We start from the raw sequence: 25,222 nt of genomic DNA, 5'->3' as shown, positions 1-25,222 counted from the left end.
CATTATCCAAAGTATATGTATGAAGACACGAATTGGTGTCAACCTTCTTTATATACAACCAGAGATATGAAAAACTGTGGTATATATGTGTAATAAGAATTCAAATACAAAAAAAAAAACCCCAAAGTACGTGTATAAAGACATGAATTGGCTTGAACATGCTTTATATACAAAGATATGAAAAACTGTGCTCTATATGAATAATAAGAATTATAATACGTTCCACTATCATGTATTTAAAAAAATAAAATCAATAAAAAAAGAAAAAAAAGAATTGTAATGCATTCCGCTGTCATTTATATTTTTAAAAATCAATTAAAAATTTTTAAAAAAGAAAAATAATGCTTAAGACCTTAAAAACTGAAAGAAATTTATCCAATAGTGATAACATTTGTGTTAATTGAGATATAACAGAACAATGGACTTCCAGTGTTTACTCTGTGCCAGGCAATGATTAAGATAAACATCTTATGAAAATTTACTCATATGTACTTTAAAACTCATAGTATGTACTATTAAAAAGCACATGATGGAGTAGGAACTTGAAGACAGAGAAGACAGAATACCTGGCCCAGGACAATGGCCCAGTGTCTATAAACCTATACACTGTCATAAACAGGGCCTTGGGGGACACACCTTTCTTCTTCAACTTCTAGTTATTTTCCTACATTATGTTGTGATTCAAAAGAAGTATGTTAATAAAATATATTTTGCCCTCCCCCCCCAAAAAAATGATTCTATACTCAAAGTCAGGTGGCTCCTCCATAAAAACCACCTCCCCATCTTAATATAGGTTGCAGCAGTAGTTTAAACAGATCATTTCCAAAGGAGATTTTGGACTAAGCTCTTCCCTTTCTTTTTTTCCTTTTTAAAAATATTTTTTTAGTTGTAGATGAACATAATATCTTTATTTTTATGTGGTGCTGAGGATGAAACCCAGTACCCCACACGTGCTAAAGCACTCTACCACTGAGCTACAGTCCCAGCCCCAAGCTCCTCCCTCCTTTCCATAACTAACCTGCTCCTTCTCTGTGAGATCTTGCACACAGGCTAACGTAAGGTTAGGCGTCCTTGATTTCCCCATGTGTGATCACATTGCTAAGAAATGCATGTGTGTTTTACCAGAAACCTTCTGGAGACAGAAGGTTATATTATATCCAATATAATATTGGATAACTTGTAGGACTCATTCTGATGAGGAGTTCCAGTTACTCAAGAGAATAATTGGGTGCTTTCCTCCACTTTTCAGTTTGTAGCTGAAAAATAACACATGCCTTCTTAGTTACAGGACAGAGGCTCTGTTTTCCCAATTGAGAGAAAAAAAAAAATTCTAAGTGAATAAAGTTTTGAAATTAACGGGCTTCTCTTTTTTAAAAACTGGATTATCATTCTCTCTGAGAACATATTAAGTTTCTCAATTTTAGCCCAGGGCCAAGCATGGCCCAGAAAAGTCTTAATATAAGAATTTCTTATTTTAGATTCCATTTGAAATTGAATGAAAAACAAATGGGAAAACAAAGCACAAAGTAAAACAAAAGAAATTTTTAGATTTTAAAAATGACCGAATGATTTATATTTCACCTATTTTACCCCTAGTATGTAAAAGCAAACCAAAAACAAAAAAGCATTTAAAATCCATTTTTTAAGGATTCTCTAAATCTTTTATTAAGTACACATTTAAAAAAAAAAAAAGAAGAAGACATTCTTCGGATATCAAGATTAAATGTGTTTATTTTGAGTTAGTGAATACAATGGTATATTAGATACCAGCACTCCAAGCTACACCTATGTATTTGCCTCTAAACCTTCACACACTGTCAGTTTTTATTCCTCTAACATTCCACCACTGGGCCTTCTATTTCTAGCAAAATCATAGTTCGTATTTTAAAAAAGAAAGAAAGAAAGAAAGATCAGTCACCATATTGTGCTTCCAGTGCCCCCAGAAGGATTTTAATTATCTCAAATAAATGTTTATCATTTTTAGTAAAGGGGAAAAAATGATAACATGAGCACTAGTAATGGCACTATCAGAAGAGAAAGAACAGAATATAGATTAAAAGAAGCATTTTAGGCTGGACTAGTTTCTCCTCAGTTAAAAAAAATCCACATAAGATCATGGGAATGACATCAAAGTTCAATTGTTCAATTTTGTGGGCCACACACTTAAGCGTATTGGCTAGTACATGTTTGCACTGAAACAGAAGCAATACAAGTTTTATGTTCTACCATTACACTTCCAGGTTTTTCACTTATGAATATACCTGCCAACCTAATGATTCTTGCATGCATTAGAGTTTGCTTTTGTAGAGTTAAGTTTATTTTTTCCCCATCCCTCCCACTCCCGTAAACATTGCAATGCGAACTCTTTGCCCAACTTTTAAGAGAATGTTACAAAGGACAGCTCTGTGCCACCTCAGGACAGGAATCCCCCTGTCCCCTCCTCCCCAGGCTACAGATGGATCAGTAGTATTGATCACATCTCATCTTACATGCAAACAGACACTGCTCTCTTAATTTCCCCATGCCAGAGGCATACGAGTTGGCAGGTATGCATACAAAAATGGAATTAAAATGAAAAAGAAAGGAAAAAGAAAACTAAAAAGAAAAGAAAATCTTTCTTGTTAAAGCCAATCGTCCTAGAAGGAATCCATTGCTTTGAATTCACTTAAAGCCTGCACAGGTGAAATATGTTTCTTTTGAGAACCTCTCCTAACCCGGGTCTGAAATTCTTCAGGCTTTTCTCTCTTCACAAGGGGCTTCTTCTCTGGAGCCTTCATCTTCCAAGATACAACTGGTGAGTTGACAGCTGCTGTCCCATAGACCTTCTGGTATTTGGTTGAGGCCACATAGGATGCTTTGACCGTGAGGACAACAGCATTCATCAGATTTTTAGCTGCCTGGATAAGCGACGTAGCACTGTCCAGCTAGAGTAGGAAAAGAATAAGACATACCTCGGTTAATCGAGGCTCCCAATTCACAAGAAGGTGGTGCAGTTTCACAAAACAATGTTTTGCTTGTTCAAGCAAAGGGTATTGCCGAAAATAAGCAAATTCTTACAAGTGAACAGACTATAAATCAGCCACCTGACTTCTCCTATATCTGATCTCAAAGTAAACAAACATAAAAAGTTTCTCTATGATACCTAACTTTCTAAAATCTCAATACCGCTAAAGACAAACCCTTCTTTTTAGCATATACAAATTCCAAAGTAACATAAGTTGTTCCAAAGAGCGATATATTATATTAGGCTCATTAGTAATAGTGACAGTTACCCAATATTTGAAAAGCATTTGGTAGGCATTGAGGAATAAAGTCACAAAGGGTTACATTTCAATGATATGACCTACTTCTGTATCTTCCTACCTAGCTATGACTATTTCTACATCCTGAGCTTGGGTTTGGTGAGGATGGAAGGAGCTAAAGCACAGGAAGAATCCCAAAGTGGTTTGGCTTTTTTAAAATTGAGCTTGTGGTATCCATTTAACTATTTCTAGGTCATGAAAATATCTCCTATAATAATATCAATAATCATGTCAGAATCTTATAGGTTTAGCCAGCATTCAGCAAGATCCCCATATCCCCACGTTAATACGTGCCAAACACTGTTCTCAGAATTTTTCAAGTATTTCCCTATTTAACTTTCACAACAACTCTATGAAGAAGGAGGTATTATTATCATTGCTTTTTTTTTTCAATGAGAGATTGTCCAGTAACTTGCAGAAGTTTACATAGCTTAAGTAGCAAAGTACTTGAAGACTATACTACTAGTCCACGCTGCCACTACACTGGGTTGGAGAGATTTTTAAAATTCTATGACAGCCAGGCTTGATGGCACACGCCTTTAATCCCAGAGACTTGGGAGGCTAAGACAGGGGGGAATGCAAATTCAAAGCCAGCCTCAGCAACTTAGCAAGGCCCTAAGCAACTTAGCAAGACCCTGTCTCAAAATAAAAATTAAGAAGTCTGGGGATGTAGCTCAGTGGTCAACCACCCCTGGGTTCAGTTCCCATAATAAATAAATAAATAAATAAAGAAGCAAGCAAGCGATGACAAGTCCCAATTTGCAAATAAATTTAGAGACCCAACACCATACCAGGGATGTTTAGATTCCTTCTTTCCTGCACTTTACTAGTTAGAGTGCTACTAGTGTGTATCAGGCCATTCAGTGTCTGTCTGATGCTTCTTTCAGTCTCACTGCCTGAACCAGACATTTTTCAAACTCCCTTTCTTCCAGGATCTAGTGAAAGAAAAGTCTTACTCCAACCTCATTTGATATTCATCAAACTTCTTGTAATATCAAATAAGGAAAGGTGTCCTTTAGAGTAAAAAAAAAAAAAAAAACATGCTTGCTATATAACCCGTAAGTCATGGGCTATAAGTGCATTCAAGAATGGGAAAATGAGGCACAGAACCTTCTAAGGGCTGGGTGATTAGTAGTGTTTAAGCTGAGAGGCACTAAACCCTGTGGCTCCCCCACTGATGTGACTGACATTCACTTTAACTTCCTATCATTTCTTGTGAGAAAAAATGTGTTCCATGCAGTGACTGGGGTCAAAAGAAGTTGAATCCAACACCACTCTGGCTTTTCTTTGTTCCATTTTCTTTATTAAAGCTTTTTTAAGAAAAAAAAAGTTGAACTGGGTTAAAAATATTATGGTAATCAAATGAGCTCAATTCTTCCAGCACCAAAAATGTTCATAGAGTCTGATCACTGGGAAAATAATGGAAGATGCTTTGTACATATGAACCCCTTGTACTACACCAAAGAAGGAATGCTTTATGATTAAAAAAAATTAAAGGTCAGTACTATATCGACCCTACATAACATAGAGAAGCAAACATACTTCCAGAACTACAATTCACTGATATATAATTGACTCCCTTAACCAAATGCTTACAGACCATTGTACAAGGTGCACATGTACCCAAATAACTTTTTAACCCATGATGTTTCATTTATACAGCCCAATTTTCTAGAGTTAGCTTAAAAAGAAAATCCTAGATTATTCATGTTAACAGGAGAGGCCAAACATGGATTTAGTGCAGTGGTTCTCAAGGGAGAGCACTAAGCCAGCAGCATCAGTATCGCCTGGGAACTGGTAGAATTTTTCAGGCCCAATCCAAAGCTTGCTGAATCAAAGACTTACATCTTTGTTTTAACTAGCCATCCAGGGGATTCTGATACATGCCAAAGTTTGAAAACCACTGGATTAATGAAACCCAAAGACAATCTGAAGGCTTATTTTATTCAATGATTTTAGGATTTCCACCATTTATTTACTAGCTTGTAACATCAGAGCTAGTTATCTGACTGAATTTCACTGTTTCATCTTTCTCATTCAACCCCCAGGTAGAAGTATAAATAATGAAGGGCAAAGATGAGACAGCAAAATGTTGGGACAATCAGGAGCACATCAGTCATGAATGTGGTAGAAGCAACAAGAGAACCCCACTCTACCCCACCCCGATACCTCTCGGGTCCAAATGATAGTTTCCTGAAAGTCTGTCAGGTTTCAAAAAGGAGTAACATTCATTCATAAAGTTAGTCCAATCTATTCTGTGCTATGGGTAAAGAGGGTAAAATGATATGTCAGAGATAGTTTGATTTATTTTGTGGTAATTGAATTAGTAGGAATAGAATAGGACAAGATATGTCTATTATATTATTAAATGATTCTGGAGAGTGAGTCTTGGGAGAACTGAGCAGATCCAAAGAGAAGGATACAAGTAATCTGGAGATTTTTACCACAGATTCCATTTTCAGATAGATGGTGTCTAATTCTGCAGCAAAAAAATGAGAGCCTGTCTCTTCTCCAGAACCCATTGGCTCTCCCAGCCTGATGCAGGAATCCTGTGAATAAACCTAATACATGGGTTGAGAGTGAGATAGCTCTCCACTATAAAGCCAGTGACTTCATTCAAGCTACCTGCTAATGCAGATCTTGAGTTTGGGGAAAGGTAAAATGAGGAGGCGAGGGAACCCAGCCAACTAGAACACAATTACACAGACAATATGATCAGTCTAAGATTATTAATACAAAATGTGACATTTTAAAATGGTGAATTCCTAAAACATAAACTTTACCCTTTGCTACTATACTCACTTTTGTAATTTAGGTAACTTTAAAGCATAATGAGTTATTTTATTTTTAAAATGGTTTTCTTTATGTTTGTTCAAAATGGTACCAAGACCTGGTTTTCAATTAGTTTAGTTTAGTTTTCACTAAACTTCACTTTCCAAATGGGACATTAGAAAGAGCAAAGTTATATGGCAAAAAATTTTCATACAAGGTTTAGGAACCCCTGTTTATTATAATTGCATTGTATCTGGTAATTTGTACTATAACAGTGGCATTTTCAAACAAGATATGCAAATGAAGTTTTAATAATAACAAAAATTGAGCACCTACTAGGTACCTTAATTCTTTGAATTAAATTTTGCAATTAAATTTTCTAAATCCTTAAAGTAGGTATTATTACCCTCATTTTATAGGTGAAGAAATTGAAGCTTCTGTAATGTTAACTTGCTCCTTTAGTAATATATAGTTGGGATTAAGGATAAAAACACACCTCTCTCCAAAGCTCAGCATCTGAACCTACTATATAGCATTACTCCTTCAAAATATTATTTAATTTCTGGGCTGTTATTTTTCAGTTACTATCTATAATTCAAAACAAACCTTCTTCTATTTACCCTGCCCACCTGGAAAACGGTCCTTAAACCTATCAACATCCTGTTAACCTCATGACTTAATTTCATGAGTATCTCTATCTCACCTGGTTTAAATTTTTCAATCCCATTATTCAGATCCTAAATACTCTTTGCCTAGACCTCTGGTCTTGGGTTTGTCCCAACCCAGTATTTAATCCTTCCTAGTCCCTCTTGGCATCCTCAGGACAATGGAGCCCAAATTTTGACCTCTACTAATTTCTTTTATACTTGCCCAGTTTCTGAGAAGCATATTTATTACCCAGCTCTAACCATCTGTTCTGTTAGGCTGGGCTTTGCTACTCTAATTAATGCTCTAAGCCTATATTCTGGGCTTGCCTTGCTAGCTTTAAAATGGCCTCCAAAGGCAACCACAGCTCAGTTCTTCCCCAAGCCAGCCTACATTACATAGATGTCTGTTTTTGCTGAAAAGACCTGTCAATCTTTTCCTGTTCAGGAGGATATTTCAATTTCTTTGATGATTGCATTAAGTTCCTATATCTAGTCTAAAAGAAACTGTTCATTTTCAGCTCATTTTAAAAAAGAGCCTACAATTAGCAAATGAGTTCATGTACTTGTCTGTGAACCAACTCCTCAAGTTTTCTTTCCTTCATTCAACCTCAGAAAATACCCCTGGGAGGCTGGGGATATAGCTCAGTTGGTAGAGTGCTTGCCTCATATGCACAAGGCCCTGGGTTCAATCCCCAGCACCACAAAAAAAAAAAAAGAAAAAAGAAACACCCTTGGGATTGGTAATAGTATGATCCCAGTTCGGACTTAGAGGACTCATGGTTTGCTCAAGGTCACACTATAATAAGTGATAAAGCCAACATTTAAATTCAGAAAGCCTATCCAGAACCCATGCTCTAACAATTACATCATACAGCTTCCAAAAAGCATGCTTTGAAGAAGAATCCTCTATCCAAACATCTTTTTGTGCTGTGCTAGCCTAACTGTGCCTTTTCCATCCCATAGGTGTCTGCTGTCCCTAGCCATAGAAATTAGAATTCTCCTAATTCTGTCACTATTCTTTTAAAATATCAAAGTACTATTTTTAAAAAGGCAACAGATGTTTCCTCACATCTTGTTCTATTACAGTCCGTGCAAAGCAAATAAGGGTGAGAGAGCTGTTTCTATAAGGCATTTTCTGTTTTTTTTTTTTTTCTTACCTCTATTCTCATTCTTCTTAACCCCATTCAACTTCTAATACAAAGTCTGATTTCTCTTTTCCACATCATTCTTTCTTTCTTTTTTCTTTTTTTTTAATAAATGGAAAGACTAGAAGGAAGAACTTTCTGAACTCTGGCTTTTCTTGTCATTTAATCAATACTTATGTTGCCTAATTCCTTTATCACTTCAAAGCTGAAGACCACCAAATGTGTTTGAAATAACTGTCTTGACACTTGCATAATCATCTGGATATTCCTGAAAACTCATGTCATAGGTTACATGCTATTTCCTTAAAGGTGGACTTACATTGTAACACCAATTCAGTTGCAACAGAAACAGAATATGAGTGAATAGCTTAATCATAATCTTTCAGAAGTGCAAACACATCTCTTGAAACGCTGAATTCTCATTAGCCCCTTTTCATCCAGCCTACCCCTTTGTCTTTCTACCTCAACATTTCTCCATCTCCAAGTATTTCTTCAGACACCTACTGAATCTCTATTTTGTGCTATCCACTGCTCGTAATACACACACAAATCCATACAGGTGCAGAACTATAAGAGCTCACAGTGCAAAGACAAAACAAGTCATGTAAACTAAAAAGTATAACACTCTGCAATAAGTTTTGTAATACGATGTGAGGTGTCCAAGGAGCAAAAGATACAGTAAATCTATTCTGATTCAGGTAGGGATAGGACAGGGGAAATAAGCTTCATAGTGGGCATGCTATCTAGACTCTGTTTTTATAAAGAGAGATATCGACTTGTCAGAGAGAACATTGACCTTTGCTTTTTTTTGGGGGGGGGGCGGAAGAGAGAGCTAATAAAATTTTAAAGAAATATTAAGTCCAGTTTCCCTCCCTAGGTAAAAATCTAAAAAATAAATTTACTGAAACTATTATTATATAAGACTTTCAAGATAAAAATCAATATCCCTTTAATAATCTAAGACTTGACAACATCAAGAAATAACTTATTTTAAAAGAAAGTAGCCTTGACTATCTATGGAGTAGCTAAGCAATTAAGAATTCTTTATCCTTTATGATAATGGGGAACACTTCCTGGGCAAATCAGCAACTGATTTGATTCATTTTTTTTTTAAAGCACAATAGCCAAAACAAACTAGCAAGGTCAAAAAATGCAAAACTAATGTGAAAGGGTAGAGCACACACTGAATTAACTGAATCTAACACAGTAAATGTTTTAAGATGTTAGTTTGTAAAGGCCAGGCTCACCATTTCAGAAGAGAGTTAGAACTGCACTGTGCATTCTGTATTTATCTATTTATGTACACATGTAGAGACGGGTCCATTTTCAGATTGTATATCTTCTCCAAAAAAAAAAATGAAACTGATTGTTTGCTTCCAAAAATTAATGAAACATAAATGGCAGTTCATGGAAATCCAAAGTAAAATCAATCTATTACTAGATTTAAAATAATGTAAATGTCATGGCACTACAGGCTAAATTAAACAGAATAAGCCAAATCCAAATGAAAGGTGTTTGTGGAATATAAATACTAAGGAAATATGCCTTGATCACTTCAAAATGCATAGCAATTCCTGGGTCAGGGATTTTTGTTTTCATTATCTCAAGTCACTGCTTGTAGCACTGTATATGAGAATGCTAAAACAGTTCCCCCAATATGGGTAAACTCCCTATTAGCCACTTTGCAACATCTTTAATGGGAATGACAATGGTTTTAATATATTAAGAACAAGAAGTATTTTAATGGGGCTATCTTACACATTTCAGGGAAGGAAGTTGTGATGAAAGAATTGACAATAAACTGAAAGCAAACACCATGAGAAAACTGGATTCTTTCCAATGGAGCTGGCCATTTATTTATATTTAAACTATCATTTCCCCCAAAGCAGTCACAAATTGCTTGTGGGAGGGGGGCAGATTTTGCTACAAGTCAGCTTTGCTGTTAATGAATGGAAGGCTAGAAACCTAGAGCACTGGAGCCTATTATCCGCCAAGAGGAACATTTCATGTTTAAAAAATCCATGAGACTTTGAAGAGGTATTTGATCTCCTTAGAAACTGTGATACATTTGAAATACCTTGAAATATCTGCCTACTCTTTTCCAGAGTCTATATCAATAACACTTTTTAAAAACTCTACCATGTCCCGGGCAATAAATAACTCAAGCAAACAAAGACATGGTGAAAAGGTCTAGCCTAATCGTATATTTCTCCACTTAAGTCGTCTCAGGATGTTTATACACTCGCAAAAAAAAAAAAAAGACATTTCTTTTATAGCAAACCCTCATTTCAGAGCTCTGCTCCAGTCATTCTTCCTCTTCAAATATCAACAATGAAGTAAGCTAGCAAAGCTTGCTTCCTTCCTCTTAAGACAGGGACAGTGGCAAACACAGGGCAGCAATTTACCATTCACCCTTATAGTATCCATGACAGACACTATTAATCAATCATGGCACTTGGCTCTCTTAGAATCTGCTAAGTGACACAGGAAAGGAAACATACTTACCTCCCTCCTCCAAGAGGTTACATTTTGACAGAATTGTCAAATTTAAACTCCATATATAGTTTATAGCACAGATACATCATCCATTGCACTCTATGTTTACATTGTTAAATACCATTTGTTATTAAATTTTTGTTTTCATTACACTATTTATGTAATGAAATAAATAATTGGACAAATATTTCTAGCTAAACAACACTGCATTAACTCTTTTGCTCTCACAACTAATTTTGTGGGCTAGATTGTGCATTTTTGTATTGACCATATAATATGTTGGCAACTAATGAAATCATTAGTGAGAGGACCTAAGCATTAAGAAAAGTGCAAAGCATTTTAATGGATGATCTAAAATTGGGCATTAAAAATTAACTGCATACATTAACAAGTATAATATCTGAGGTAAAAATGACCATCACAGCTTTGATATACTTATTATTAGAAAAACACATTAAAACAATTAATATCACAACATATACTGTGATATCTAACATACCGATATCTAACTGATCTGATATCTAATGTATCTGAAAAGTTACTGAATCCTAAGGGCATTCCTATTTGATTTCTTGGGTCTTGAAAATTAAGTATTTTACAGTTTTAAGGAGTAGATCATGATATAAAGGAGAGGTCTGTTATTTTTCTGCAGGGCTTCTTTGAGTGGTGCCAGAGAGGCAGCTGGTGGAAGGCCAATTGTTGGAAATCTGTACGTAATGGCTCAAGATTAAATTGGCAAAGACCTTTAGCAGAAAGGCACTGCAATCTCAGGCTAAGAAAAAAATCCCCAGGGTCTTGCTGAGAAATTTACCAATTGGTTCTCAGGTAACTTTCTCAACTGGACATATTTGTGTCTTCCTTTTCAATTCATTTAGGTAGATAGCAGCACTTCATAGTCGGCCAGTCCACTGATTAACTATCTTCATTTGCATTTTTTCAATTATAAGTAAGTAAACCTTGGGGATTCCCATGAAGGCTTAATTACAGTCAACAAATTTCCTAAATATGGCTGAGAGCCATGTTTCCCTACTATTAAAAGCTAAATAGTTTTTGCTGAACCCCAAACTAGACATTTTTTGCTAAACTTGGGATCTCAAAGAGATGTAGGAGTATTGAGGTAGGTTGGCTCTTGGAAAGTGTTGAACAGGAATGCCTGGTCATCTAGGAAATCCTTCACCTCCTTTTTTTTTTTTTCTGGATTTCTTCCTTTCTTTCAGGTTCCTTTATTTTCCCACACTTCGGGATCTACTGGACTAGCGATCTTCTCTAAATTTTTTTCTTACATATAACAAAAGAACCATGAGGAAATAAATTCATCAGAGGAAGAAATGCCAATTGATTTGCAGATACCCACTATAAATAGATCTTGCTGGGCTTCTATGTCACATCAGTACACCATGCATTAATTGATCATGTCATCTCTGATCATGGCCCATTATGTGTCATTACAACATTTACATCTTATAACAACTCTTCAAGGAGCTAAGGCTCCTTTTTGACATCCGTCCCTACAGAGCATCACTACTATTGATCCTTTTATTCCCACCATTCTGTCTCCCCAGTTAGCAGCATCATGACCAGGAGCCAACGTAAGAGGAACCCTTGGTCTAAAAACAAAGAGAAACTAAGTCTTGACAAAATGGATCGAAGATTTATGGACCCCCTCACTATCAGAAGTGCCTAACTTTGTATGAACATAGTGTCTGCTGATAAGTGCTGAAGGCTATTTAACAATTTGCAAAATGGTTCCCAGGCTCTGGCATGCAAAGCATATGACTCAGAGGAGTATAGACTACAGGAATCCAGGACAATCAGAGTTTGTGACTGGTTAGCAGAGGACTATGCCTCACAAAAGTGATCTTGATTTGATCTGGAAGTATTCTTCATCTTTTCACTTCTTTTCATATACAACCACTAGGAATTGTGTCATAATATGGCACTATTTATATGTAAGGAAAGTAAATTGCCATCCTTGCCAGGCCCCACTCTTCATCAGGTATATGAAAAAGGTAGCCAAAGCTTCTGCTGCTACCAGGTCTTGGGTGAAGAGAGTAAGGAAGGGTGGAAGAGATCCATCCCCAGTGAGTGAGTGCAGCCTCTCAGGACCTCAGTGTCTTCTTTCTGCATGTGCTCATGTCTCCTCAGGAAATACAATTCTTATAATCATGCTATACTTCCTGCCTTCTGCTGCCCCTCGCTTTCTGTCCTTTCTTCTCTCCTAGCAATGAAAGCCTAGACTATCACTCCAAGCCTGAGTTCAAGTTCCGATTGGACTGATCACTAACAACTTGATCTTGAATAAGCTCCTCAACCTTGTTCAGCCTCCAATTTATCATTAAAATGAAAATAGCCCTTCCTAGGATCAAATGCTAAATGAGATAATGTCCTTAAAGCTGAGTGCCTTCCCCATGGTATAAGTAAGTCCCCTTAATGAATCTTGGCTTTTAGTATTACTGTGTTCTATCTTTCCTCAAATCACCATTTGTGTCTTTTAAATTTTGTTTTGTTGGTTCACAAAATGGGGTTCCCTAGTCTTGCTTTTCTAACCCTTAAATCTACTTGTTACCAAATAGGTGAAAATTTCATAAAATTTTTGATCTTTCATTCAAACTGGAAACACTTCCATCTAGTACCTTCCATCTCCAGCTAAGACTGATCTCATATTATCCTCTGAACCCACCAATAGAATATCTCAGTTGTTGAAGCTTATGGATTCTTTAGCATTACTTGAATATCTCATCAAACGTAAGCCCCCTCTCAGAACATAAGACAAACTACTCTTGCTGACCCTTTTCCTAATGTGCACACATTTATTAACCAAATAACAACGTAGCAAGGGGCAGGTTTTAAGAATATGCCTTTCAAACATTTTTTAAATCCAAGATGATTAAAAGTAAAAACCAAAGGAAGGACATTGCCGGTGCTCAGGCTTGTAAAAGTCGGGAAATAGCCAGTAGGATAGGCATCACAAAAAGCAATGGGCATCCATAAGACAACCAGTACTCATCAATGATCTAAGCCCCTTCCAGAGCCAGTGAAGCAAAGGTGATTAATGGGTGTCACACTCACTGCCACTTCATTGGAACCCTTATCAGACCTGCCTGATCAATCACAGTCTTCTTTTCTACTGGTCCTGGACATGGTCTCAGAATTCACTCAACATACAGCCCAATCAAACACTAGCAATCGAGGAGAGTCAGCAATTAAGACGAAACCATTTACCATACTCTCAATGGCCCTTCCAAGTATACATGGAGGACTGCACAGAAAACTTTGATTAAAAATAAGTAGCTCTCCTTATTCATGGTTTTGCTTCTTTTTAAAAAAATATTTGCTTTAATTAGTTATACATTACCATAGAATGCATTTATGCACTTTGATATACATAGATGGGGTATAATTTCTCATTTTTCTGACTGTATATGTTGTAGAATCATATCAGTCATGCAGTGGTATATGTACATAAGGTAATAATGTCTGTTTCATTCTATTATCTTTCCTATGCCCATATCCTCTCCTCTCCCCTCCCATCACTCCCCTCTACCTAATCTAAGGTAACTCTATTCTTCCTTAGTGCCCCTCTATTGTGAATTGTCATCTACATATCAGAGAAAACATTTAGCCTCTGGTTTTTTAGGATTGGTTTATTTTGCATAGCATGAGATTCTCCAACTCCATCCATTTACCAGCAAATGCCATTTCATTCTTCTCTAAAAACTGAATATATATATTGAATATACATACATTTATTTACCCATTCATCTACTGAAGGACATCTGGGTTGGTTCCATAGTTTAGCTATTGTGAATTGAGCTGCTATAAACATTGTTTTGTTTTTCATAGGTTCAATTACCCATATTCAATCTTAGTCTGAAAATATTACACAGAAAATTCAAAAAATAAATAATACTTAAGTTTTAAACTGCACACTGTTCTGAACAGCATGCTGAAATCTTCTCTTGTCTTACCCAGGACAAGAGTCAAACCATTTTCCAGTCTAACTACACATCAGACACTTTAGTAGCCAAGGGTTCTCAGTATAATACACAGGGTTCCATGTGGTCTGTTGTTTCAGGATCCACTGGGGGTCTTGGAATGTAACACTATGTTTAAAGGGGGGCAGCTATAGTACATTAATATTGCTTTTTCCTCCAATATCATAATTTTCTTACACAATTAAAGACTAATTATCTCTTAAATATAATGCAGAAAACTAAAGTGAAATGTTAGACACATACATAGCTATATAAAATAATTCACTACATTAACCCCAAAATTTCAACTCTTCTTTCATTATAGAAATGAGAATTGAGACAAGAAGAAATGGTATCATTATTCAAGTGCTCATAAGAGGTCTTCAATATAATGCATGTTTAAAATCCAGTAATTTTAATTAAATTAGTTTTAAATTTGAGCAGTTGATCCATGGCTTTTATAATTAAACACATTTTTTGGTCTACTTTGAAACATTTTTTGAGTAGACACAGAATAATACCCTCTGAATCATTTTTTTTTTCTTCCTGGTCACTGCTTTTTCCATTGTATGCTATAAACCCACTGCCAATGTTAACACACATTCAAATCATTTTCAAGTGATCACTGTGTACAATCACAGATTCAGGTACAGTTTTCCTATAACTCAATGAGATGTAACCATTAATTCTTTTAGTTAATTTCCATATAGATTCTATTTCAGGTGCTTGAAAGAGTTATCTTCATAAAGATGACTTCTTAGCATTTGGAGAACAATTCAATTTCTGCATATATTTTCTTATTGACTCCTCTCAATCTTTCAGAGACAACAAGAGCTCTGCACTCCATTCACTCCTCCCCCAGATCTACTTCTTCCACTGTCTTCTCTCTCTCAGGGGGAGGGAGAATTCCTACCATTCTTCTTACTATTTAGATAGGCTGCCCAGAGTTTTAGGCTACACCTTGTTCTCTCTGACTTAATATCTAATCTGTCATCAAATTCCATCAGTAACATCTTCAAAACATTCAGTATTTGACCTTGTCTCACCTTCTCCACTCTTAACCACCTTGACCAACTCATCTGCTAGATTGTTATCGTAATTGCCCCAAACTACTCTCCTTGCTTCCTTCCATCTTCATTATTAGATAACAGCCTGAATGTTCTGTTAAATAAACAAAAATGATGTTATTCTGTTACCATCATCCTCTGGGGGGGGGGGCGGGGGTCCTTGACTCAGTCTGAGTAAAATTCAGGGCAAAATCTGGTTGGATAGCCAGTGGTCCTTAATATTTCTGATTTTTCCCTTGTTCACTCAACCTCTAAATGTTGATCTTTTGGCTATTGCTCAAACCAGTCATGTTAGGATGCAAGGCCTTAGCATTTAGTGTCTTCTCTGCCTAGAACACTCTTTCTCTAAATATCTATAAGGACTGCTCTCTCACTTCCAATCTTGATTCAAATATCAGCATCTTAGGGAAAACTGTCCTTAACCATACATTTCAAATTGCAATTCTATCCCTTCCATGTTTCAATTTGTTGCCCTCTCCCCCTATTTCTGTATTTTTCCTACAATTATCACCATCCAATATGCATTTTCTTCTTTTGTTTGTTGTTTCCCACTCACATGCTATGTTCCAAACACCTAAAACAGTACCTGGCAATTGAGCCTGCTATAACTATTCATTAAATATTGTTACTAATAAACATTATGAATGGGGAAATAAGAAATGAGAATGCTTGACCAAAGACACAAAGCTAAAGTACACTGGCTAGTCCGATAACTCATTCCTTCTACCTGTTCTTTCTTCCACTACACCCAATGGCATAAGATTATCAGGAGAGTAGAAGGGATATTCTGGAGAAAGGAAACAGTAGCCAACTCTGATACAAGTTCTTCCTCCTACTGTACCCTGAGTGGAGTTTGAAGATCAGCCTTTGCTCAGAAATGAGCCACACTTAAAGTCTTTATACTTAATTATTGCTTTCTATTACAAAAGACTTAGGTTTTAAAAAAACAATCCATCTCCCCTATTAGTAGTACCAGCATCTGCAAGGCACTGAGCTGTTTGTTCAGTATAATGTTGGTGCTCAAACAAATTATTAACCCTCAAAATAGTATAATGTAAATGTCATCATTCCTTCTTTGTACATGAGGAAACTGAAATAGAGAAGTTAACTTTTCTGTGAACCTGGTTCATAATATTCATATCTAATAGAAGTAGGTTGAGATACCATGCCATCTCAACCAGACTAATCTATAATCTACCACAGAGTTTTCCTGCCTGATTATCTTCATTCTGGGTACCTGGTGGCATTGATCTAGTGGTAAGTATATGCTTTAATGGCTTATAAATGTTAGTCACATGACCAAGCAGTAATGAGGGTGGATTTTCTTAAGCCACAAAGGAGACAAAAGTCACACAAACTTCCAATCTTGCAATCTTGATTTACATTAGATCTGAACTAAGCAAGTGGCAAAAACATCATTATCTCATTTCTGATTTTCTTGCCAGCAACTAAAAACAAAACAAAACAAATCTATGAATATTCAAAGAAATTTTGATTAAATACATCTTCCAGTTCTCCTATTAGAACTAGATATCATATATATCATTTCCTATTTATCAAAGAAATTAAGAAAAATTATTCTACATTTCTACAACATAGTCATTTAATTTATCACACAGTGGACACCATGATATAATGTTAGACCAACAGGTACAATGTGTAAGAACCCAAATACATCAGCTGTTATCATCACGACAGCATCTGACACATACTATGACGTGTGTTTCTTGTTTGACTTATAGTCTAGGGAGCACAAAGAGTACCATTCTTACCTTGCACAAAACACAAGACTACACATAAGAGAAACTGGATCTGAGTCTTGGCTGTGCCAGTTACTGCCTGTAAAAGGTGGGGATAATAATCTCTCTGAATTTCAGTTTCTTCAAGTTATAAAATGGGGTTAATAATAACAATGTATTTTACAAGTTATTCTGAAATCCATGTGAGAAGATAAACTTTGAATAGTTTTTAAATTTTAAAGACATAAGAGAATATAAAAGATTAGCATATAACCTCTGAGTCTCTTGGGGATCTTCATCTTAATTTACTACAACACCCGAATGCTTCAGACTCAAGGAACCCTGTATTGGAGCAGGTATCTATAGATGACTGGAGTAGCATGCAGGCATCATCAGCCCCAGCAAGGCGAGAACCAAGTACTACCAAAAGGTGGTGAGTTTTCTTCTCCCTGACAGTGATGATGAAATATCAATGGAGTGGCCCTACTTACAATCCTAATTTTTCAATTTATAGAGAATAGTCTGAAAATATGATTTTTCAAAGGAAATAAGTCACAGAAACCGCACTGTTGGGGAGTTAACACTGGCTATGGAGTGTGTCCCCCAAAGAGATAAATTCAACAAAGAAATGAAGGGAGACCATACCTACAAAAATGACAGTTTTATGAATCTGTATTTCATGATTCCATCTCAATTCTGGCTGCCTTTCTTGCTAGAATCAAATCATTGGCTACTCAAAACAATTTTGTCCTCCAAAGCTTTGTTTATGTATTGGTCTTGTCTCATACATAGTTAGACGTCTGGCTCTTTGCAAACACATTCCTCCTTGCCCTTTTCTAGTATACTCTCCCCAAAAAGGCTAGCAACACAGAAATCATATTGGGGTTAGGCGGACATATTGGGTTTAGTGTTTGATTAGCGCAGTGATAGATTCTTGGCTTAGGCTGTCCCTTAAATTGAGTGTAAGATGAGACTACTGAAAAATAAAAATTGTTTGAGTATTTCTCTAAAGAGAAAATTTTAGATTTTGTAGATTCAATACATATTGAAATACCCCAGTTAGATCTTTCTTATATGTTACTATCACTTAACATTCATTTTAAAAACGAAAGCAATACACCAACTTTATCTACACCATTCTTTAAACAGGCACTGAGGCTTAGGGAGAAGAAACTTGCTAGCTAATAAACAATTACCAGCAATTCAAGCTCATGACCTCTGTCCTTGGGAATAGTGTGTTTAATGGTACACCACAGCTCCAACTGATTTTAAATAAAAGAAGAAATAAAGGACATTTAAAGTGGTTCTCTTCTCCTTAGAAGCCAGGATACTTCCCCATACAGGTGCCTGCCAGGGCATGGCCTAGTTTGGAACCTTCTATTCTATCTCTCCTGGAGTGAATGTACTTTAGGGAAGATGCAGCAAAAGCACCTGAGGGTTCCCTTCGATCTAAAACTGGAAATATTATGTCTTTGGTCCAACAAAGAACCTCTATGGATGGACAACATATTATCTGTTCCCTTGCAAAAGAGGCCAAGCTATACAAGAGACTTTCAAAATTACAGATTAAAGGAAAGAGAATCCTCAAAAGGCTGAAAATGCATAACAGTATTGCCAAAAAATATTATGGAAAAAAATATTAGTGGTTCTTTTGAAAGAAAACCTCAAACCACTGAAATTTGAAAACTTCTTCTGGGGTAGGAGGAAAAGTACTTCCTTAATTTCAAGAAGATGATAATTTTTAACCGGGGAACACAGAGGAACATGAAAGGGTTGGAGATGGTGTGATACAGTATCTTGCCCCTACTAAAAACTATGTTTAGTATTAAGATGAAAGTTTTCCTCACGGCACAATCCCTATCTTGAAGTCCCTATGAATCAGGCCGCTGACAAAGTTAAGTCACCTTCATATTTATTACAAGATATAAAGGCCACCTCATTATTTCTTTACCCTACCCAGTGAAAAATGCAAGGTAAATTCTTCAAATGCATTCTAGGTGCATCTTTAAGAGAGTGATGTCTGCTGTATCTGGGGATGCCACCTGTCACAGCTCTCCAAATCGCTTTAAGAAAAAAAAAATGCTAAGCCATGAAAAATATTCAGTTCCTACCTACAGCTTCCTGTTTCAGGGCTCACCTGCCACTCATTTCCACATTGCAGAATTACTCTTCATAAGTACTATCTTTAAAAAAATGAGTAATTTGACTCTCAAGGAGAATAGTAGACTAATGTACTTCATATTATTATTTTAAAAAAATTTAGGAAGAACATAAACTACCTATTACTTCCCTTTTTGCTTACATTTTAAGATATACTTACTGGCTTCCTCACCACATAGAGATTAAAATACATGCTGAAAGTACTATGCAATGATAAAGTAGTAGGAAATGATACATGGAAAGTTTTTTTAAAAGTGCTACAAAGTTGAGAATTTTTAACTTTACTACCTTTGTTTGCAAAAAAGCAAGAAACTGAAGTCAAATTCTACCTTTTTCAAACTTTTTTCTAAACATTCTCATTGAAAGCCTTAATTGTCTCTGGGAGTAGAAATGCAAACATGTCTAGTAAACAGGAAGGGAGGTGGATGCAGATCTTCAAAAAGGGTAAGAAAGTGATCATCAAAGGACAACTGTGACAGGTTCTCTGGAGTCTTGCTTGTAGGAAAGTGCACCTCCATGCCCTTGCTAAGAGTCAGTTTGGAGGTGAATCTGGAACTATGGTGCCTGTCATCTGCTCCCACCTAGAGGGATGACCTAAGAGGATGCATTTTAAATGGTGGATGAAAGGTCAGGATTGCAACCAGCCCTATGGTTCTCATTCAAAGGCAATTTTGTTCCCCAAACTAGGGCACGTTTGATAATATCTGAAGACATTTGAATATCACAACTGGGGAGGAAGGGGGTGCTACTGACATCAGTGAGGAAAGTTCAAAGATGTTGCAAAGCATCCTACAATGGCTAACCAAAATGAGCCCCCTAGTCTTTCTCAAACCTTATTTTCTAAAGTGTGGAAGCAGAATCTTGGAATTTCCACTTCTAATGGCTACTCTTGTGATTCTTTTACAGACAGAATTGTGAAAATCAATACTTTCTTTTTGAGGCCATTCCCTTCCCTATTTTTAAACATTACCTCTCTAAGTGATCCCTCTGGAACTTCTAATGACAGAAGAATGGAATCTCTGTAAGGGTAGAGACCCTTGGTGGTTATTCAGTGCTGTGTATCCAGCAGTTAATTGAGGGTGGACATGATGAAAGAGAGTAGGAGGGCAACTACATCACCAAACTATATATACATTCTCTTGGACAAGACAAAATAACCAATATTGGTGCCCATGTATTTACCACTACCACATTAAGATCCCTGTGCTAAGTGTGTGGCATTAATCAACACATTTTGATACGAATAACCTGGTAGATAGACATCTCACTTTTATTTTATACCTGAGAAAAATGAAGCTTCTAAGAGGAGGATCAACTTGCTCCAAAGCCCGAATTCAGTTCTTGCATTCTCTGGCAAGGGCTACCACCCTAGCCTAACTCACCTTTTTTGTTGTTGTTATTATTATTATTATTTTATCTGTTTGTTTGTTTCCAGATCTCTCATAAGATGGGGATCACTGGGATACTCAGATAATTCATTGTCAGCCTCCATCTGACTGACTCTACAAAAGAAGGCTTCTGGGAAACAAAGCCTTCCTCCTCACATAAAATCTGGCATCCTATTGTCTGGAATGTAGGCAGCAAATTACCTGTCTTAATTCTCTCAAAAATGTAGAAGACAAGAAAGCACATTAGACTATTTGCATAACACCTAAATTTGAGTTTCAAAAACCTGCAAAGAATAGGTCTGCCAAGGTATCCTGGCTAGTATAAGAATAGGTTTTGTTTTCTCCTTCCTGAATTCTTGTCAGTTTCTAATCTTATTTTATGGGGATAATTTCATCTTTGTTTTTGGAATCCTGTCTTGGATGACCACCCAATATTCCATGAGCCCCTGTCATGGCCTCCCCTTTTTAATCAGGGCAGCAACTGGCCTAAATAAAACACTTTATTTCCTAGTCTCTCTTACATCTAAAGGTAGCCATGGTGATGAAAGCAGAAATTGCAGGGGGTGAAGGGCAGGTATTCTGGGAAACCTCCTTAAGGGTTGCTAGCATAGCAAGTAAGTGTATAATTTTATCTTCTCACTTCTTCCTGCATAGAAAATGGAAAGATGAAACACTAGAAGGTGTCTTGAGCCAAAAGACAAGCTTCAGAAGTGAAGTTACATACTAAATGTAACAGACCATAAATTTAGAGTCTGGGGTCCTGGAGGACTCCGTGTAGTCTCCCTGGACTACATATAAATATATATGAGTTGTGAGAGAAACAACTCTGAATTTACAGATTTATCATATGTGGTTGGATCTAAATCTATTAAAACGTGAAGATCTATTACAAATTGTAAAGACTATTAGGGGACATTAATGCTTTAGAATGCTTAGGTATAAATCAATATTTCATATTTAAATGTAATTATTTAACATTTTCACGTGTCATAATGTTCAGGTAGGAGGGCAAATGAAAGTAACCATGTTACTTTCCAACTCCTTTCAAAAGAACCAGTATGATTAATTTAGCTCTCTTGGGAAGAAATTCTATATATATCCATGCTATAATCTTAAAATCTTATGTATAATAAAACAAAAAAATTAACAAAATAAATTATAAAGAAATTCAGTTAGCTCGAAAAAAAATTTGATTACTTAATTGGTGGCTCCAAATGCTAAAAAGCAATGTGCTTTGAAGTCTAGCATTTCATGTAAAAATAAATAAAGGAGCTGGGATTGTGGATCAGTGGTAGAGCACTCGCCTAGAATGTGCAGGGCCCTAGGTTCTATCCTCAGCAACACATAAAAATAAATAAATAAAATAAAAGTATAGTGTCCAACTACAACTAAAAGAAGATTTTAAAAATAAATAAATAAAGGAAAGAATGAAGGAATGATAAACTTCAGAATCAGTTTTTAGGAATTTCCAGTGCAAAACATTATTACTATGGGAGAAGGCTTCGTAAAGTGTGCTAATGTATTAGGCTTGTGCTATGTGCTCATCGTTCAAGGATCCAGTTGACAAACACATTCTTAACTAGCTTACAACTTCATGGAGAAAAATAATTAAATAATCACACTGATGTGTCAGACAAGGAAAGACAGAAGCACACCACGCTGTGGAGAACACAGCTGCTAACTTTGAGCTCCTGGAAACAGGAAAATTCTCTAATCTTCTTTTCCTAATATTTCTGATGGAGCTGACACTGTATCCTCCACAAGACCATTATCAAAACTGAACTCCATAGTGTATTTAAGAAGCTTTAGCACAGTGCTTGGCACCTATGAAATCTTCCATGTATCTTAACTAGAAAGAATAATTGTTGGTATTTGCAACATGAGATTGTCCTTCTACATAGATATTACTGACATTACAATTACAAGTTTTATATAAAAAAAAAAGCTCAGAGAGAATGTTAGTGTTGTCCAATACCAGCCAGATGATATGAAATAGTTTTCAAATTCTCAGTGAATAGCAATATCCAGCTTACCATTTTAACATTATTTAAGAAATTATTGTCTTCTTTATGTGACTTTTTCAGATCTCTAACAACAAAACCATATGATTGTTACTATTGTCTATTCAGCTTTTATTTAGGTAAAATGGGCCTTGAAGTAAATAATTTCGCTTGGTGCATCTTCTTAGAAGCACCTGAAGTTGTATTTACCTTGACAGAGCTATACATCGTTGGTAAGAAATATCTGCTAGAATCGCTTTTTTTTAACATCATTAACTTAGTATGCCAAAACTAATTTGGCATCTTAGCAGTTGCTTCTAGAAGGTGACAGCAGTATCTCCAGCTCTGCCAAGACAAAACACTGTCATTGACTCAAAAAAAACCTAGCAACAACAACAAAAACCCAGATAAAAACAGGATTCCACTGTACATTTATAGGTGACTACATGACCAATGTGATTCTGCAACCTGTACAATCAGAAAAATGAGAAATTATACCCCATTTATACCCCATTTGATTAAAATGTATGAATTATCAAGATCATTGTATAGTCATGTGTAATAAAAAAGGAGAAAAAATAAAAATTAAAAAAAAATAAAGAAATGCACTGTATCACAAAAAACAACAACAACAACAAAACAGGATTCTCCATCCTTTCCTGATTTCCAAAAGCATTCTCAAATATAAAATTCTGGCATCCTGTAATCAATCAGCTGTATGCAAAGCAATGAGGAGGTTAATTCCAGAACTGGTTTTTGATGTTGTGAAGAGAGGTCGGTCTGCCTTCTTACAGACCAGGGCTCATTATAATGTCTCAGTAAAATGTGAAATATCTCTCAAATGTCCCTTCTCTCTACATCTTTGAGCACTTCTTAACTTTGTACATGGACTGGTGGTTGTACAGTAATAGATGCTGTCCATTAAGGAAAAACAGAACAAATTTACAATTTCTAATTGATTATTGATTCAAATATATAGTTATGTTTTAATAATTTTCAACATAGACCAAATAGGTCACATACTATGTTGGCATGAGCATGATGCTTTTCAGCCATGACAAGAATGCTAGTATTTTTTCTTAAATGACATTTACTTAATTGAAATAAAGTAGTCAAATAGCTCTTCCAAAGAATACCATTCAGAAACAGTTTCTCTGAACTATTTCCTCTCTCTCATCTCCACACCACTTGGGAGATGTTTTACAAATTACTTTGGATCTTCATTGACTCTTTGTATGCGAACAAAACAAAAGAAAGATGAAAGACAGCCTCTTGAATGTTTATAGTCTCACACCCCTCCTTTGAGATTTAATAGCATTATTTAGTCATTCTTTATACATAATAACCATCATTATTAGGAAGTTTTGTTCTCATGTCTAACCAATGTTTAAACCAATTTTCTGAAGATATTCTTACATTACCTCCAGTTCCTATTTGTCCCAAATCTTTTATTACTAATTTTTTTTTTCTGAAACTTCTTCAAAGAACATAGACACATGAGTCAGTTTTGTTGCCTCGTAGAGATTCTGAAACTTTGGTGTGAAAACGAACCACCTGGTGTGTGTTAGCAAGTGGGTAGTTCATTACAGATTCCAAGAACCTACTACCAAGTATGCTGATGCAAGTGGTCTACAGAGTAGCCTCTGCCTTTTCATAGGCTCCTCCCACCCCTTTGCTGAGTTTGGCATGCAGATAATTCTGATCATTTTGAAAACCACTGATATAAAATCAGCACGGGGTCATACAAATGTCTGTCCAACCTACCATTCAAATTTCATCTTTTACTTTTCTTTATCTTTTCACCCATCTCTGGCATTTTCAGATAATGTCAGTCCAGAATATATTTCAATACACACATGCATATATCCTTTATGAAGCTTCCCCTTTTCTATAAGAATGCTCAAATCACCTTGTGTATATTCTTTCAGAGAGGTTATTATAATGTATTGTAGTTACTTGTACATCTGTCTGGATTCCATGATTTCACTGTCCCATGGGACAGTGGCTATCACATGTTATATACGCAATGTTTGTTGACTGCAGGTCTACCTGATCCTTTATTTTAAAAATGATCTCCAGGAACACTTGAGGGTAGAGAAGGGGAACAATTGCCATCCTTATCATTGTTCTGTCAAGACAAACAGTCCTACTTTCTTGTAATAATCTATAATGAATCTGTTTCACAGAATTTTATTTAACTCTTATTTTTTTGAACTTTTTTTTAAAAAAATTAGTTCTAAAAGAGCATTCTTGGCTTTGTAAAACTGCCTTTGATCATATTATTTCGTTGTTCCCAGATAGACAAGTTTAGCCTTTGAAAGTGATTTCCTGAGATAATAAATTCTACAAAGCTAATTTTTATGTCACATTAAGAAATTAAGAGACATTTCACGGAGTGATCTAAACCAAGCCCTTATTTATTTATGAAGTCCTAAGATGGTTAGAATCTGGGAAAGGAGTTAGGGGAAACAAAACTTTTATTTGTGAAACTCCAGTCTGTTAGAAAGGTCAAAGTAATAACTTGGAAAGAAT

General features: G+C 35.9%; 1 protein-coding gene across 4 annotated transcripts in view; it reads right to left on the bottom strand.

The window, feature by feature from the left end:
- Window positions 1–2,636: 2,636 nt before the first annotated feature.
- Window positions 2,637–25,222, bottom strand: part of Ctnna2 (catenin alpha 2) — a 940,372-nt gene continuing 917,786 nt past the window's right edge. For all 4 annotated transcript variants that reach the window (XM_076833066.2, XM_076833065.2, XM_076833068.2 and 1 more), the window contains one exon: window positions 2,637–2,924. In XM_076833066.2, the coding sequence (XP_076689181.1) occupies window positions 2,637–2,924 (288 nt within the window). The remainder of the gene's footprint in view (window positions 2,925–25,222) is intronic.

The sequence above is a fragment of the Callospermophilus lateralis genome, chromosome 14 (assembly GCF_048772815.1).
Source record: "Callospermophilus lateralis isolate mCalLat2 chromosome 14, mCalLat2.hap1, whole genome shotgun sequence".
Classification (NCBI taxonomy): Eukaryota; Metazoa; Chordata; class Mammalia; order Rodentia; family Sciuridae; genus Callospermophilus; species Callospermophilus lateralis.
This window is presented reverse-complemented; position numbering and strand designations above follow the sequence as displayed.